The following is a 16,879-nucleotide window of genomic DNA, read 5'->3' as shown; positions in this document are numbered from 1 at the left end:
TCCTCCATTTTACAGCTGAAGAACTTGTCGGAGACTTCATATCTCTCGACCCGGGCATGAGCTTGGAAAACCATTTTCAGCTCCTCGAACATCTCATATGCTCCATGTTTCTCAAAACGCTTTTGGAGACCCGGTTCTAAGCTGTAAAGCATGCCACACTGAACGAGGGAGTAATCATCAGCACGTGATTGCCAAGCGTTCATAACGTCTTGGTTCTCTGGGATTGGTGCTTCACCTAGCGGTGCTTCTAAGACATAATCTTTCTTGGCAGCTATGAGGATGATCCTCAGGTTCCGGACCCAGTCCGTATAGTTACTGCCATCATCTTTCAGCTTGGTTTTCTCTAGGAACGCGTTGAAGTTGAGGACAACGTGGGCCATTTGATCTACAAGACATAGTGCAAAGATTTTAGACTAAGTTCATGATAATTAAGTTCATCTAATCAAATTACTCAATGAACTCCCACTCAGATAGACATCCCTCTAGTCATCTAAGTGAAACATGATCCGAGTTAACTAGGCCGTGTCCGATCATCACGTGAGACGGACTAGTCAAGATCGGTGAACATCTCCATGTTGATCGTATCTTCTATACGACTCATGCTCGACCTTTCGGTCCTCCGTGTTCCGAGGCCATGTCTGTACATGCTAGGCTCGTCAAGTCAACCTAAGTGTATTGCGTGTGTTCCGAGGCCATGTCTGTACATGCTAGGCTCGTCAACACCCGTTGTATGCGAACGTTAGAATCTATCACACCCGATCATCACGTGGTGCTTCGAAACAACGAACCTTCGCAACGGTGCACAGTTAGGGGGAACACTTTCTTGAAATTATTATAAGGGATCATCTTACTTACTACCGTCGTTCTAAGCAAATAAGATGCAAAACATGATAAACATCACATGCAATCAAATAGTGACATGATATGGCCAATATCATTTGCTCCTTTGATCTCCATCTTCGGGGCACCATGATCATCTTCGTCACCGGCATGACACCATGATCTCCATCATTGTGTCTTCATGAAGTTGTCACGCCAACGATTACTTCTACTTCTATGGCTAACGCGTTTAGCAACAAAGTAAAGTAATTTACATGGCGTTATTCAATGACACGCAGGTCATACAAAATAATAAAGACAACTCCTATGGCTCCTGCCGGTTGTCATACTCATCGACATGCAAGTCGTGATTCCTATTACAAGAATATGATCAATCTCATACATCACATATATCATTCATCACATCTTCTGGCCATATCACATCACATAGCACTTGCTGCAAAAACAAGTTAGACGTCCTCTAATTGTTGTTGCAAGTTTTTACGTGGCTTGTATAGGTTTCTAGCAAGAACGTTTCTTACCTACGTAAAACCACAACGTGATTTGCCAATTTCTATTTACCCTTCATAAGGACCCTTTTCATCGAATCCGTTCCGACTAAAGTAGGAGAGACAGACACCCGCTAGCCACCTTATGCAACTAGTGCATGTCAGTCGGTGGAACCTGTCTCACGTAAGCGTACGTGTAAGGTCGGTCCGGGCCGCTTCATCCCACAATACCGCCGAAACAAGATAAGACTAGTAGCGGCAAGAAGAATTGGCAACATCAACGCCCACAACTGCTTTGTGTTCTACTCGTGCATAGTAACTACGCATAGGCCTGGCTCATGATGCCACTGTTGGGGATCGTAGCAGAATTTTAAAATTTTCCTACGCTCACCAAGATCCATCTATGGAGTATACTAGCAACGAGGGGAAAGGAGTGCATCTACATACCCTTGTAGATCGCGAGCGGAAGCGTTCCAATGAACGTGGTTGATGGAGTCGTACTCGCCGTGATCCAAATCACCGATGACCGAGTGCCGAACGGACGGCACCTCCGCGTTCAACACACGTATGGTGCAGCGACGTCTCCTCCTTCTTCATCCAGCAAGGGGGAAGGAGAGGTTGATGGAGATCCAGCAGCACGACGGCGTGGTGGTGGATGTAGCGGGATCTCGGCAGGGCTTCGCCGAGCTTCTGCGAGAGGGAGAGGTGTTGCAGGGGAGGAGGGAGGCGCCCAAGGCTGTAATGTTGCTGCCCTCCCTCCCCCCTTTATATAGGCCCCCTGGGAGGGGGGGCGCCGGCCAAGACCCATCTAGAGGGGGGGGGCGGCGGCCAAGGGGGGTAACTTACCCCCCAAGTCAAGTGGGGCGCCCCCCACCCTAGGGTTTCCAACCCTAGGCGCAGGGGGGAGGCCCATGGGGGGCGCCCCAGCCCACTAAGGGCTGGTTCCCTTCCCACTTCAGCCCATGGGGCCCTCCGGGACAGGTGGCCCCACCCGGTGGACCCCCGGGACCCTTCCGGTGGTCCCGGTACAATACCGATAACCCCCGGAACTTTCCCGGTGGCCGAAACTGGGCTTCCTATATATAATTCTTCACCTCCGGACCATTCCGGAACTCCTCGTGACGTTCGGGATCTCATCCGGGACTCCGAACAACTTTCAGGTTTCTGCATACTCATATCTCTACAACCCTAGCGTCACCGAACCTTAAGTGTGTAGACCCTACGGGTTCGGGAGACATGCAGACATGACCGAGACGCCTCTCCGGTCAATAACCAACAGCGGGATCTGGATACCCATGTTGGCTCCCACATGTTCCACGATGATCTCATCGGATGAACCACGATGTCGAGGATTCAATCAATCCCGTATACAATTCCCTTTGTCAATCGGTATGTTACTTGCCCGAGATTCGATCGTCGGTATCCCAATACCTTGTTCAATCTCGTTACCGGCAAGTCTCTTTACTCGTACCGCAATGCATGATCCCGTGACTAACTCCTTAGTCACATTGAGCTCATTATGATGATGCATTACCGAGTGGGCCCAGAGATACCTCTCCGTCACACGGAGTGACAAATCCCAGTCTCGATCCGTGCCAACCCAACAGACACTTTCAGAGATACCCGTAGTGTACCTTTATAGTCACCCAGTTACGTTGTGACGTTTGGTGCACCCAAAGTACTCCTACGGTATCCGGGAGTTGCACGATCTCATGGTCTAAGGAAAAGATACTTGACATTGGAAAAGCTCTAGCAAACGAAACTACACGATCTTTTATGCTATGCTTAGGATTGGGTCTTGTCCATCACATCATTCTCCTAATGATGTGATCCCGTTATCAATGACATCCAATGTCCATAGTCAGGAAACCATGACTATCTGTTGATCAACGAGCTAGTCAACTAGAGGCTTACTAGGGACACGTTGTGGTCTATGTATTCACACATGTATTACGATTTCCGGATAACACAATTATAGCATGAACAATAGACAATTACCATGAACAAAGAAATATAATAATAACCATTTATTATTGCCTCTAGGGCATATTTCCAACATGTGCAGGGTTAGAGTTTGCGGCATCGGGAAGGGGGCGACACAACATTAGATCAGGTGTGGAGGCATCGGGGATGGCGCCGCAACGCTAAAGAGGGCACCACAATGTCGGATCAGTGAAGAGGTGACATGATGATGAGTGGAGAGGGAGGGTTAGGGAGGGGGTGGGAGGGAGAGAGCGATGTCTGGTGGCGGGAAAGACGCACACGAGAGGCGATCGACTCTGGGAGGGTTAGGGTTTGCAAGGGGAAAGGGGGGTTAGGAAGGTGGAATGGTGGGGAGGGGGTTATAACAACCCACGTGATGGTCACTACTGGCCGGTCGCTTAGTTGTCGGTTTGTTGTGACATATCACCACTGATAAGCTGACCTAAGCGACCGATCAATGATGGTCCCCAGGGAGTGGGTGAATCACTCATAACTGACTAGTCGACATTTGGCCCGTTACAACATAACAGTCAGAGAATCATCACTAACTGGTTCACGCTAAATCGTTAGTTGTGAGCATCAGCTATAACGGGTGCCCATGGGCCGATGAGGACCGGTAGTGGGGTAGGCCGAGATGCTGCCTTGGCTGGCCACCACGGATCTAGGTGCGGATCAGATGCAGTGGCATGGCGAATTTGGTGCGCAGATCCGGCAACCGCCGTGTGCAGATCATATGCAGCGGTGGGTGCGGCAAGGCTTGCCAGATCATTCGGCCAACGCGGTGCACGGGCGTCGACTTGGTCTCATGGGGAGGCTATGAGGGGCACAATGCTCTTCTCCCTTACCGCTCTCAGCGAAAACCACCGAGACCCGTTCGGATCTCGGGCCGGAGCGGCCCACTTGCGAGCATTGGATCTTCGTGGCGCATCGAGTGATAGCCATACGACTAAAACTCTTGTGAGGCGAAACAAATTGTCAAAAGAAAAGTATCAACCATGTAAATGTACAGATAGATTTTCATAAATAAACAGAATAAAACATTATTGAACATATAAAGCCTTAAGGACTCGTAGTAACAACGGATGCCCCGAGCGCACCGCACCACGCGAGGGAAAAATCCACCGCACCGCGCCGCGTGTGGGAAAAAACATTGAGGGCGCAGCGCACCATGCGAGGAAAAAACCACCGCACCGCGCGAGGGACGCGCTCGAGTCTCGACGTGCAGGCCATGGTGAGCCCCGCGCCCGTCCGCTTTCTCCTCCACCCCCATTCCCTCGTCTCCAACCATAGATCTTTTCCCCCTCCCCTACAGTCACCTTCGCCTCCCCCATCTCGTCCGCCCCAGGATCCAAGGTGTACGGGTGTGGAGGCGAGCTTCCCGGCGACAGCGACGGCGACGACGACGGTGCTGGATTCGATCTGCAGGAGAGAGAGAAGATGAGAGGGAGAAGAAGGAGGAGAGGAGGGTGAAAGAGAGGGAAGAGGAGAGGGAGGTGTGGTTTCGAATGGGATAGGCCTGCGCCGGCGAGGTCGGGCGCGACCTGGCGATTGGTGGCGGCTCAATTCGCTCCTGGATCGGGACCTATGAGGAGGCCGGGGCCTGGGCGTGAGGCACATAGGTTGCGCTCTGCTTCTTCCTCGATCAACAAGAGGAGTATGTGCAGTGCGGTGGTGTGGCGGACGGCCGCTCGTGCAGTGGCCTCAGTGGGTCGGCGACGGCACCTGCAGAGCTCGCACCGCCCTGGCGCCGATCCAGCGCGGCTCCTGCACGTCGCCACCCCCTCCTCCCCATCTCAGCGGGAGGTGAATTTGTGCCGCTGCTGCCTCTTCCGCCAAGCAGGAGGAGCACGAGGTGAGCAGCTGCCAGCCTCAGCCCTTCTCAACCCTTTTGCTATTTTCTCGTGAGTTGGTGCTGCTGCTATCTATGGTTTGTGTACTTTCCCAAGTACAGGTCCATCTAATTACTTGGTGATTTGTCATTTGTCTCAGATCAGGGATGATGTTAAAATATTTTGCTAGGTCTGCCATCAACTTTCTGTTCAAGTGTAACAATCATTCTTGCATCAAGGGATGAGAAGAATGTTTACAGGGTGCAAATGCTTCAGAAAATCTATGCTGCTTACTGGAAATCTGGAATCATGTTGCTCAAGGTAAAACTAGCAAAGTTCTCTTTGGTGTTCTTACATTAGAATAACCTGTTTCTTGCAAGATCCCTTTTTTGTGTGCTTATTTAGTGCAATCTTTTAGAACTGTAGCAACTGAAGATTCAGTTTAGAGTTTGAACTCATCTCCTGTCATTTATGTTCGAGGTTGTGATAGACCTCTCTGCCATGGTGACACCATTCAGGCAGGCTGGAGGCAGTGCACATGGGTGTTTCTCCTAGGCAGGCAATGGGTTCCATGCTGTGAATTGCAAATGTGTCTTTGGTTGTCTTTAGTTCACCAGAATTGGGATTATTAGTTGTTAGTTAAGGGTCCTTATGGAACTCTAAATTCGATCTATTATGTTGACATTGAGTCTCAATTTTATATTCCAGTTCATGCCCCGGTCAAATATAGAGTATGCAATGCATGCCTATGTCATCTCTGGCAGATCACCGTTCTTTTCATTCCTCCAATTGAAACCATGGCTGCCAGTGCTTAGGCCGCTTGCTATGCCCGCTTTTATTAATGTGAATTTTACTTACTTGTTTTGGTGGTTTAGGATGAACGCCCACAGCGATTATTTGATTCTTAAGGTGTGTTTTGTACTCTAAGATGCATCTCCTGCTTTATGTGATTTGGCATGGATGTTTGGTTCTGATTAATTTACAAGTAATGGTAATGGTATTTCTGTTATCATACTAATGATGTTCCAGGTTAATCTATCATGCATACAAATGGAATTTTTGGTTCCTGTTAATTTGGGATGTAGTCTCCTCTCTCCCTCTCTGAATCTGAATTTTTTAGCTATGCATTTTAACTCATGAAGGCTGAACTATACCTGATTATTTGCTGCATGTTTCAGTGTCAGGATTATGTACTAGACATGATGAAATAAGATGAGGTGTGAATTTTTTAGCCATGCTTTTTTAGCTCATGAAGGCAGAAGTTTATGGAATTTTTCAGTACCACCTTCCTGCGGCTCTGAGGATTTTGTCTGCTGGCTGCCTCTCCGAATGGAGTATGAAATGATTTAGTAATCACTTGTATGCAAAAAGAGGTGCACAGTTTGGTGTTGTGAGAATTGAACTGGAACGGAATTTTTATGCCTATGTATTTTTCCTGTCGAGGTATCTCCAATCGTATGCAGATCCACAGTGGATCAAGCGGAATTGGCACATTTGCTATACAGATTGCGAAGTGCCTTGGAATCAAGGTTTTGTCACTGCAGGCTTATTGGTTCAGATAGATACAGTATATATGGTACAAAGATGTTTTCCGAAAGCAACTCTGTTATGCTGCTCTAGAAAGCCAAAGAGAAACTAGCCGCTTGGTACGTTTAAGGTGTGGATATATGCAGAAACTACAAAACCTTTGTAGCACATATCGAAGAAGAAACTAATGGAAATGGTATTATCCTGCCATCCTCTTGTGACGCTTGATGCCCTGATGCAGAGGTAAAATAAAATTATTTGGCTTTACCAACTTATACCTGTCAATTTATATACATTCTAACTGTAATATGTGGAATATCTCTACCAGACGTTGATGTCATTCTGGACAACGTGGGCAGATCTTATCTTTAAGGCAATCTGGATAGCTTAGCAGTTGATGGTAGACTTTTCATCGTTGGTCTCATGGGAGGCACTGTAACTGAAGTGAACCTGCATGCGATGCTTACCCGAAGACTGACTGTATAAGATTGTATCGATCTATCTTTATACAACCATGCCTCTTTCAGTTTTATGTGTTTTTTTCCTGATAACACATCTTACTCTATGAACACAATGCTCATAGGACTGTTGATGCTTTTCTGTTGTTAGAATTTCATTCTTTGTTTTTTGGCAACTGATTATGCAGTGCTATGATGTAGCTTTGTGTCTTCTAAATTATTTTTTACTCTCAAATAATTTATTAGACAATGGAAGAGCTAAATGCATACTTTTGTGTAGACTTACCTCCATTTACCTGATTTCACGTGCATGATTTGCTGTCGCCCTTCGCGCCATCGGCGCAACGGGTGGTTAGCTGCTTTTTTATGTGTGAGAATATCAGGAATGTTTCTATATGTGCCCAGATTTATTTGGTTCACTTTCACTGCTCTTTGTTGAATTAACTGAGAAATTCTTGATTCTTTTTATGTTATTTCTTTACACGAAGGATCCAGATTAAAATCTAATGTGTTATTCTTGCTGGCTTAGTCTAAACAAATGCATTTTAGATCACCTACTTCTCAGTTCATGATTTTTGATTCAGTGTATTGCGGTTGATTACCGGAACACACTCACCCAAAGTGTCGATCTGTATCCGTACATAATTTACTAAATTAAATTTTTTGAGTTGTTTCTATAAATGTAAGTTGACTATTTTGTTTCCATATAAAAAAAAGGTATTTTGTAAAGAACATAAGTATAACTATGGGCCTATGGCTCATGTTGCTGAATATAGTTGAGAGAAAATGAACATATTGTTAATTCTTTCCAATTTGTTATTGCAATTCACACATAGTTCAATTTCTTAGTCCTCGTGCATTTTCACAGTTAGTGTCTTCTAGAACTTAGTACAAAACTTGAATATTTTAAGTAATCAAAGTGAAATTGGTAATTAGCATCTGCTGAGAGCACTGAACTAAATCATGTTCACGAAACTTATTATTTTTTCTAACTTCTACAGGCGGCCGTGTTCTCAGCTCTTTATTCGGATCTTTGTAGATGGGTGAGCATGTTTGCTTGCTGCCTTGCAGGTGTTGGAGACCTGTGGTTGCTCTTTTTATTGAAACGAAGGGAAATATACGAGTATCACGTGCGGATGTGCCATGCATTTCCTACTTCACCTTGGCTAGCAGGTAGTTTCTACTAGCATGAAATTTGCACATAACAGAGATCCTAAACATTGGATTTGTCTTGCTGTCCAAAAATCATTTTCGTGGGACTCTTTTTTGTATTGTTGCATTCTGTGTATGTTTTGCCACGATGGATGTATCACCTATAGCATAGTTCTACAAGTTATTCATCTCATGTTGTAGACCATCTGCTGACCCGTTCACGTTGACGCGTTGCTGCCCTGATCTAAAATAAATCCAGATGACCATAACTCCAGGTGAAGTAGCATGGAGTATGTCTGGCTTGAACTTTGACACGGCAAAAAATTTAGTTCATAACTACTAAATAACCTGAATTGAGCTTAACTACTAAATAAGCTGAATTGAGCATTTCTTTGATTTTCTGACTTCAGAGCTTTTATGTCTCTAATTTGTTGGAGTTAATTTTCCATGTAGCGTCCATTCATTTTGGAAGTTATTTGCATGTATACTGGTATGATGTTGTCTGTGTGCCCCCTTACTACTTACTCCATTTATAAGTGGTGGAAAAAAATTCTAAGTCGAATTTTATGTATGAATCCTCTTGGTGGAAAGACCTTCTCCTATTGTGTCCTGACATTTGCATTGCATGATGACGCTAATATCAGCATTGCTCTTTGTTCTATTGTCCACTTCTGCATTTCCCTTTGGAAATGACAAAGTAGGGTTTTCTTTTATAGCTTGCTGGATTTCAAGTTGTTTAATAAATGAAATTGTCAGCATTTATCTACATGGCAAAAGAAAAAAATCTGGATTTATTTATTTATAGACCCACGTAATGCAAAACAATCAATCAGGATTTTCCGCATATCTTAATTCTTTTTTTCTTTGTTTATTTTTGCTCTGGTACTAGCACAATTGGTGACTCAAGTTTAATCAATATCAGATGTTCTTTTTTCTTTCTTGTGTTTCTACAGTTAATAGTCTATTCTGTTATGATCTGAATTCTTCGTATATTATTATGCTTCCATGGTATTGTTTAGAGACGCAATCTGATGAGATATTCCTACGTAGCTAGCTAATATGTACCGTCTGATGGTATTGTCTATTGTTCTAAATACAAAATATCCTGCATGAGCATTACTTATATCTTGACTTGTAGCTAGCTAAGATGTACCGTCTGATGGTATTGTCTAATGTTCTAAATACAAAATATCCTGCATGAGCATTACTTATATCTTGACTTTAATTTAAGTGTAATATCACAGTCTTTTCTTCTTTCAGAGTTAACTGGCCATGCAGAAATTGTTGTGAGGGCGGAGCTTCATGGTTGATTCTTAAATGGGCATAATCCAAGTAAGTATTAGGTGTGAAGAAAGTTGGAGATGTTGAAGGATGCAAAGAATCCTTCCCCAATCATTGTGTTTTAAGCAGCTCATCGGGATTAAGGGTACCACCAGTTTGAACCCTGACAAATTCACCATGCAAATTAATAGGAAGACACATATAGCCAGCAGTGTACATGTTCCTGCATGCAGATACAGACTGTAGGTTGTGCATTTGTTGATTTGTTTGATCCTGTTGGGTTGCTTATATTGCTCACCACGTCATTACCAGGTCTAAGAACACTAGGATGCACTTCTGTCAAGTGGCAATTAGCAATCAACCTTTCCTGAAGAATTGTGCTTCTATTCCTATCCAATGCTTCTTTGAGAGAAGCAGCATAGCCAGAACTTTACGGATGTGGCAACAGAGTTCTCAGAAGATATATTCCCGTCTTTTGTCGACTGCTAAACCAGCAGGAACAGATGGTCCTCTTGGCATCATGACATCATCTGACAGTAAGGGACTTGTGAACAACATGAAAAACTTTCAGCCATCTTTTGATTACACGGAAATATGCCTTTGATGCATCCGTGTTATTATTTACTGACCGACTGTGTTTAGCAACTTCAGTGTGTATATCAAAATTACTACTCCCTCCATCCGAAAAAGCGTGTCCCTCAAATGAATGTATGTAGCATCAAGTTAGTGCTAGATACATCCATTTGAGGAACAAGCTTGGGACAAACTTTTTCGGACGGAGGGAGTATATGATGTAATTGACCACTATCACTAAGAAGTGCTCCTCGACACAATGCTCTATATTATCATGTCTTTAGTGCATTTTATTGTGCCACCTGCGTATATAGCTACTTGAATCTTCTAATTGCAAACTCAAACATTTGCATTTTGTTCTTCTTGGGCTTTTGCGTCAATTCTATCAGTTTCATATATTACAAATGAGAAAAAATATATTTTTATACAGATCCACGACACTTCGCAAAAGAGTATACATCAACATCGTCCGCTACCAAGAAAAGCAAAGTAATCTCTTTTAGTTCTTGCTTCAAATTTGTTTCGCGTGCCAAATGGCGCGACAGGTCATCTAGTACGATTAAAACTCTTGTGGGCGTGAAACATAGACCAATGACACAAAATCCACATGCCCATGCATGCAACTCATCACACAAAGAAAAACAACAGCACCAACATCACTCCTTGATCCTTATCGGCACATGCGTGCGTGCGTGTCATAAACCATCTTGATAACTTATCAGATCAGACGTAGCACTCGTAGAGCTTGATGTCCATCTTGAGGCGGAAGTAGAAGTAGCCCTCGGTGGCGTCGGTGCGGATGGTGGCGATGCCACGCGCCATGAAGAAGTCGCCGGTGCCGCCCACGACGGAGAGGTCGCGCGTCTCGTCGTCCATGAGGTCGGCGCCCATGAGGTTGAGGGTGCCCTTGTACGCCTTGGAGTCGAACACGAGGGAGAAGGTGAACCACGCGTTGTACGACTCCTTCTTGTCGTAGAAGTAGAAGCCCTGCGCGCGCGCCGCCGGCTCCTCGTCCCCCACCGGCAGCGCCGTCCCCTCCGTGACCAGGTCGTCGAACACCACCAGCATGCCGAAGAAGGTGCCGTTGCTCCAGTGCGACGTGCTCAGGTCCGTCGGCTTGGTGGCCGGCGCCGCCGTCGCGTTGGCAGTGTTGTTGACGCCGTTGTAGAGGATGTCGTGGAGGTAGAGCGTCATCTGCTTGCACGGCTCGTCGGAGCTGCTGGAGACGAGCCTCCTCCGGCTGCTGTCGGCGGCTGCCCCCGCCAAGCCCAAGGCGAGCAGGAGCATCACGAGCACGATCTTGGAAGATGCCGCTGGGGCTTGCATTGTCTTCATTGCAACTCTCGCTGAGCTTAATTAAGCTGCAGCTGGCTGAAGTGCAGTATCGAGGTAGCAGCTTGTGACCTTGTGTTCTTGTTTCTGTTGTGCTGGGAGGGACTCGAGCATGCTATTTATAGACCAGGAATCGCCACCATACTTGGTTTGATTCAGTGGCCGGAGAGTGAAATGCACGCATGGTTGGTACGCCGGCGTAGCACTATACATCCTTATTTTTGTTGCAGCCCTCAGATCGACGCTACACAAACTTACGACACAATACTATGTCTTGGCATGATCTCATTATCGCATTGAACCTAAACACCCTACTTAATGTGCCATGCAATTGTCTGTACTTGCAATTGCACCTTTTGCTTTCTACTCTGTTTTTTTAACTTTTTTATTATGACAAATATAGAACTCGATCATGAAAGTTTTTTTGTTGTTGTAAATCTCACCTCGTATCAAGAAGATACACAACCTTAAAAGAGTTTAATCCCAGTCTCTGCACATGCTGACGATAAAGAAGATACACAACCTCGTATCAACGTTCTTTTAGGCCGATGCTGACGATAAAGTCATACCAAGCAAAGATACTCTGATCGATTAGGCAGGAACAAAGGATATATAAGTTACACGGTCGTACCGACCATGGATGCAAGTTAGTATAAAATTTGCATGCATGACAATGCATGGCAAATTAAATAAGTAGTTTTTAAGGCCATGGCAACTTAAGTAGTACTGCCTCCGTTCACAAACATAAGACGTTCTAACTTTTTTAAATCAGATGTATATAAACACGTTTTTAATGTGTTTGTTCACTCATTTCAGTCCGTATGCAAATATGCAAAACATATTATATTTGTGAATGGAGGGAGTAGTTTTTAAGGCCTAGAAGACAATAAGATCATACCAAGCCAACAATATTCTGATCCCTGGCGTCACATGCGTCCATTTCACTAAATCAACCATTTATCGACTATTGTTCTGCAAATAACATGCTCAAACCACCTCTCAACACAATAATAACAAAAATAGAAGGTCACAAATTGCTGCCTCGATAGTCAAAATTGCACTTCACAGTCTAAGAGCATGGCTAATAGTATAGCCGGTTGTTGGCTATATGACAAAACTATCATTGACAAGTATACTTTTTTCGCCAAATCTTTTTTTCCTTGCTCGCAAGGTGACGAGGGTAAAGCCTTCCTCTCTTTGATATTTGTTGATGAGCCCATGGATTCTCCTTTCCTCCGTTAGCCACTCCGGTGGCCGGTGGCTAGTATATATGTTAGGTTTTTTTTGTGCTCATATGGACGGTGCTTGGACGGATGACGACGCTTTTTCTTTGAGTCAGTCTTTTAGGTTTCGGTCCTTCTCAAGTTCAGTGTAGATTTGTAGCGACCCGACCTCAGACGGTCAAGTCTTTGTGCTTAAGTGTCATCCCTGGATCGGTATGCTGACACACACAGTACTCGAGGATTTATAACAGAGGTAAATCACATGTATAAAGCAACGTAAATACTATTACCTCAATCCAAATAGCAGAAGTAACAACAAGGTTGTGGATTCCCATCAACACCAATGGCAAAGTTGAGTGTAGAAATCGTAACCCTAACGTATCACTTACTCGTCGTAAGATTCCTGCAACATGAGACGTTGTAGCCACAAAGGGTCAGTACATTGAATGTACTGGCAAATTCACACCATAGGACAATGATGAATAATAGCTATCAATACATGCATATTTGGCTGGTGGAAAGCTCTAAGTTTATTTTTTTTGCATAAAGCCAATTTTTCCCTACCTCAAGGAATAAATTTTATTTAACTATGCAGTTGTTTGAAAATATTGAGAAGGTATATCCCCAACTCAATCCCAAAATAATAATCATTAATCCAATCAAATTAATTAAATAAAGTGTTGAGATCAACATGATAATTCAAGAACCAGATACTCAAGATGTCCATAACCGGGGACACGGCTAATCATGATTAGTTTGTACACTCTGCAGAGGTTTGCGCACTTTTCCCCACAAGACTCGATCTCCTCCGTTGGATTTCTCGCATTTCATAGTGTTTGAGAAACGGATGACCGAGACACAGTCTTTCAGAAGCATTAACTCTAACTCCGGGTAGACAGTACCAACCTACATCCCCTACATCTGCTAGCCTACCACTGGAAGAGGTCATGCAACATACTCAACTATGCTAGAGCCCATAATAGCTGGTGGCTGCACACGGAAGTTTCTAGCATGAATATGTTGGAAATATGCCCTAGAGGCAATAATAAAATGGTTATTATTGTATTTCCTTGTTCATGATAATTGTCTGTTGTTCATGCTATAATTGTATTAACTGGAAACCGTAATCCATGTGTGAATACATAGACCACAACATGTCCCTAGTAAGTCTCTAGTTGACTAGCTCGTTGATCAATAGATGGTTATGGTTTCCTGACCATGGACATTGGATGTCATTGATAACGGGATCACATCATTAGGAGAATGATGTGATGGACAAGACCCAATCCTAAGCATAGCACAAGATCGTGTAGTTCGTTTGCTAGAGCTTTTCTAATGTCAAGTATCATTTCCTTAGACCATGAGATTGTGCAACTCCCGGATACCGTAGGAATGCTTTGGGTGTACCAAACGTCACAACGTAACTGGGTGGCTATAAAGGTGCACTACAGGTATCTCCGAAAGTGTCTGTTGGGTTGGCACGAATCGAGACTGGGATTTGTCACTCCGTATGACGGAGAGGTATCTCTGGGCCCACTCGGTAATGCATCATCATAATGAGCTCAATGTGACCAAGTGTTTGGTCACGGGATCATGCATTACGGTACGAGTAAAGTGACTTGCCGGTAACGAGATTGAACAAGGTATTGGGATACCGACGATCGAATCTCGGGCAAGTAACGTACCGATTGACAAAGGGAATTGTATACGGGATTGATTGAATCCTCGACATCGTGGTTCATCCGATGAGATCATCGTGGAACATGTGGGAGCCAACATGGGTATCCAGATCCCGCTGTTGGTTATTGACCGGAGAGTCGTCTCGGTCATGTCTGCATGTCTCCCGAACCCGTAGGGTCTACACACTTAAGGTTCGGTGACGCTAGGGTTGTAGAGATATTAGTATGCGGAAATCCGAAAGTCGTTCGGAGTCCCGGATGAGATCCCGGACGTCACGAGGAGTTCCGGAATGGTCCGGAGGTAAAGATTTATATATGGGAAGTCCTATTTTGGCCACCGGAAAATGTTCGGGATTTTTCGGTATTGTACCGGGAAGGTTCTAGAAGGTTCCGAAGTGGGGCCCACCTGCATGGGGGGACCCACATGAACGTGGGTAGTGGGGGCAAGGCCCCACACCCCTGGTCAAGGCGCACCAAGATCCCACCTTAGAAGGAATAAGATCATATCCCGAAGGGATAAGATCAAGATCCCTAAAAAAGGGGGATAACAATCGGTGGGGAAGGGAAATGATGGGATTTCTTTCCCCCACCTTTGCCAACGCCCCAATGGACTTGGAGGGCAAGAAACCAGCCCCCTCCACCCCTATATATAGTGGGGAGGCGCATGGGAGCAGCACCCCAAGCCCTGGCGCCTCCCTCCCTCCCGTGACACCTCTTCCTCCCCGCTTGCGCTTGGCGAAGCCCTGCCGGGATCCCGCTACTTCCACCACCACGCCGTCGTGCTGCTGGATCTCCATCAACTTCTCCTCCCCCCTTGCTGGATCAAGAAGGAGGAGACGTCCCCGCTCCGTACGTGTGTTGAACGCGGAGGTGCCGTCCGTTCGGCGCTAGGATCATCGGTGATTTGGATCACGACGAGTACGACTCCATCAACCCCGTTCTCTTGAACGCTTCCGCTCGCGATCTACAAGGGTATGTAGATGCACTCCTCCCCTCTCGTTGCTAGCATCTCCTAGATTGATCTTGGTGACACGTAGGAAAATTTTGAATTTCTGCTACGTTCCCCAACAGTGGCATCATGAGCCAGGTCTATGCGTAGATTCTATGCACGAGTAGAACACAAAGTAGTTGTGGGCGATGATTTGTTCAATTTGCTTGCCGTTACTAGTCTTATCTTGATTCGGCGGCATTGTGGGATGAAGCGGCCCGGACCGACCTTACACGTACTCTTACGTGAGACAGGTTCCACCGACTGACATGCACTTGATGCATAAGGTGGCTAGCGGGTGTCTGTCTCTCCCACTTTAGTTGGATCAGATTCGATGAAAAGGGTCCTTATGAAGGGTAAATAGCAATTGGCATATCACCGTTGTGGCTTTTGCGTAGGTAAGAAACGTTCTTGCTAGAAACCCATAGCAGCCACGTAAAACATGCAACAACAATTAGAAGACGTCTAACTTGTTTTTGCAGGGTATGCTATGTGATGTGATATGGCCAAAAGGATGTGATGAATTATATATGTGATGTATGAGATTGATCATGTTCTTGTAATAGGAATCACGACTTGCATGTCGATGAGTATGACAACCGGCAGGAGCCATAGGAGTTGTCTTAATTTATTGTATGACCTGCGTGTCAATGAAAACGCCATGTAATTACTTTACTTTATTGCTAACCGTTAGCCATAGTAGTAGAAGTAATAGTTGGCGAGACAACTTCATGAAGACACGATGATGGAGATCATGGTGTCATGCCGGTGACGAAGGTGATCATGCCGCGCCTCGAAGATGGAGATCAAAGGCGCAAGATGATATTGGCCATATCATGTCACTTTATGATTTGCATGTGATGTTTGTCATGTTTACATCTTATTTGCTTAGAACGACGGTAGCATAAATAAGATGATCCCTCACTAAAATTTCAAGAGATGTGTTCCCCCTAACTGTGCACCGTTGCGAAGGTTCGTTGTTTCGAAGCACCACGTGATGATCGGGTGTGATAGATTCTAACGTTCGCATACAACGGGTGTTGACGAGCCTAGCATGTACAGACATGGCCTCGGAACACAAGCAAAACACTTAGGTTGACTTGACGAGCCTAGCATGTACAGACATGGCCTCGGAACACAAGAGACCGAAAGGTCGAACATGAGTCGTATAGTAGATACGATCAACATGGAGATGTTCACCGATGATGACTAGTCCGTCTCACGTGATGATCGGACACGGCCTAGTCGATTCGGATCATGTATCACTTAGATGACTAGAGGGATGTCTATCTAAGTGGGAGTTCATTAAATAATCAGATGAACTTAATTATCATGAACATAGTCAAAAGGTCTTTGCAAATAATGTCGTAGCTTACGCTTTAGTTCTACTAAGATATGTTCCTAGAGAAAATTTAGTTGAAAGTTGATAGTAGCAATTATGCGGACTGGGTCCGTAAACTGAGGATTGTCCTCATTGCTGCACAGAAGGCTTATGTCCTTAATGCACCGCTCGGTGTGCTGAACCT

At 45.1% G+C, this 16,879-nt stretch overlaps 1 protein-coding gene and 1 long non-coding RNA gene across 4 annotated transcripts; one reads left to right on the top strand and one right to left on the bottom strand.

Moving 5' to 3' along the window:
• Window positions 1-4,509: 4,509 nt before the first annotated feature.
• Window positions 4,510-10,490, top strand: LOC123051938 (uncharacterized). 3 transcript variants are annotated; one of them, XR_006424381.1, is made up of 6 exons: window positions 4,510-5,163; window positions 5,301-5,461; window positions 6,319-6,910; window positions 6,996-8,298; window positions 9,538-9,800; window positions 9,871-10,490. It is a non-coding gene; the product is annotated as an uncharacterized lncRNA (long non-coding RNA). The 3 variants fall into 3 exon arrangements; XR_006424382.1 differs by having other exon boundaries at window positions 5,331-5,461; window positions 9,538-10,490; XR_006424380.1 differs by having other exon boundaries at window positions 9,538-10,490.
• Window positions 10,491-10,710: 220 nt separating this feature from the next.
• On the bottom strand, window positions 10,711-11,533 carry LOC123051937 (dirigent protein 5-like). Its single transcript, XM_044474951.1, has one exon. It carries the CDS (start codon window positions 11,464-11,466, stop codon window positions 10,855-10,857), a length of 612 nt encoding a protein of 203 aa, XP_044330886.1. The 5' UTR covers window positions 11,467-11,533; the 3' UTR covers window positions 10,711-10,854.
• Between the last annotated feature and the right edge of the window lie 5,346 nt (window positions 11,534-16,879).

The sequence above is a fragment of the Triticum aestivum genome, chromosome 2D, assembly GCF_018294505.1.
Source record: "Triticum aestivum cultivar Chinese Spring chromosome 2D, IWGSC CS RefSeq v2.1, whole genome shotgun sequence".
Taxonomy (NCBI): Eukaryota; Viridiplantae; Streptophyta; class Magnoliopsida; order Poales; family Poaceae; genus Triticum; species Triticum aestivum.
This window is presented reverse-complemented; position numbering and strand designations above follow the sequence as displayed.

Coding starts and splice junctions, on each gene's coding strand:
- LOC123051937 (XM_044474951.1), bottom strand. CDS start 11,466: ATGAAGACAATGCAAGCCCCAGCGGCATCTTCCAAGATCGTGCTCGTG.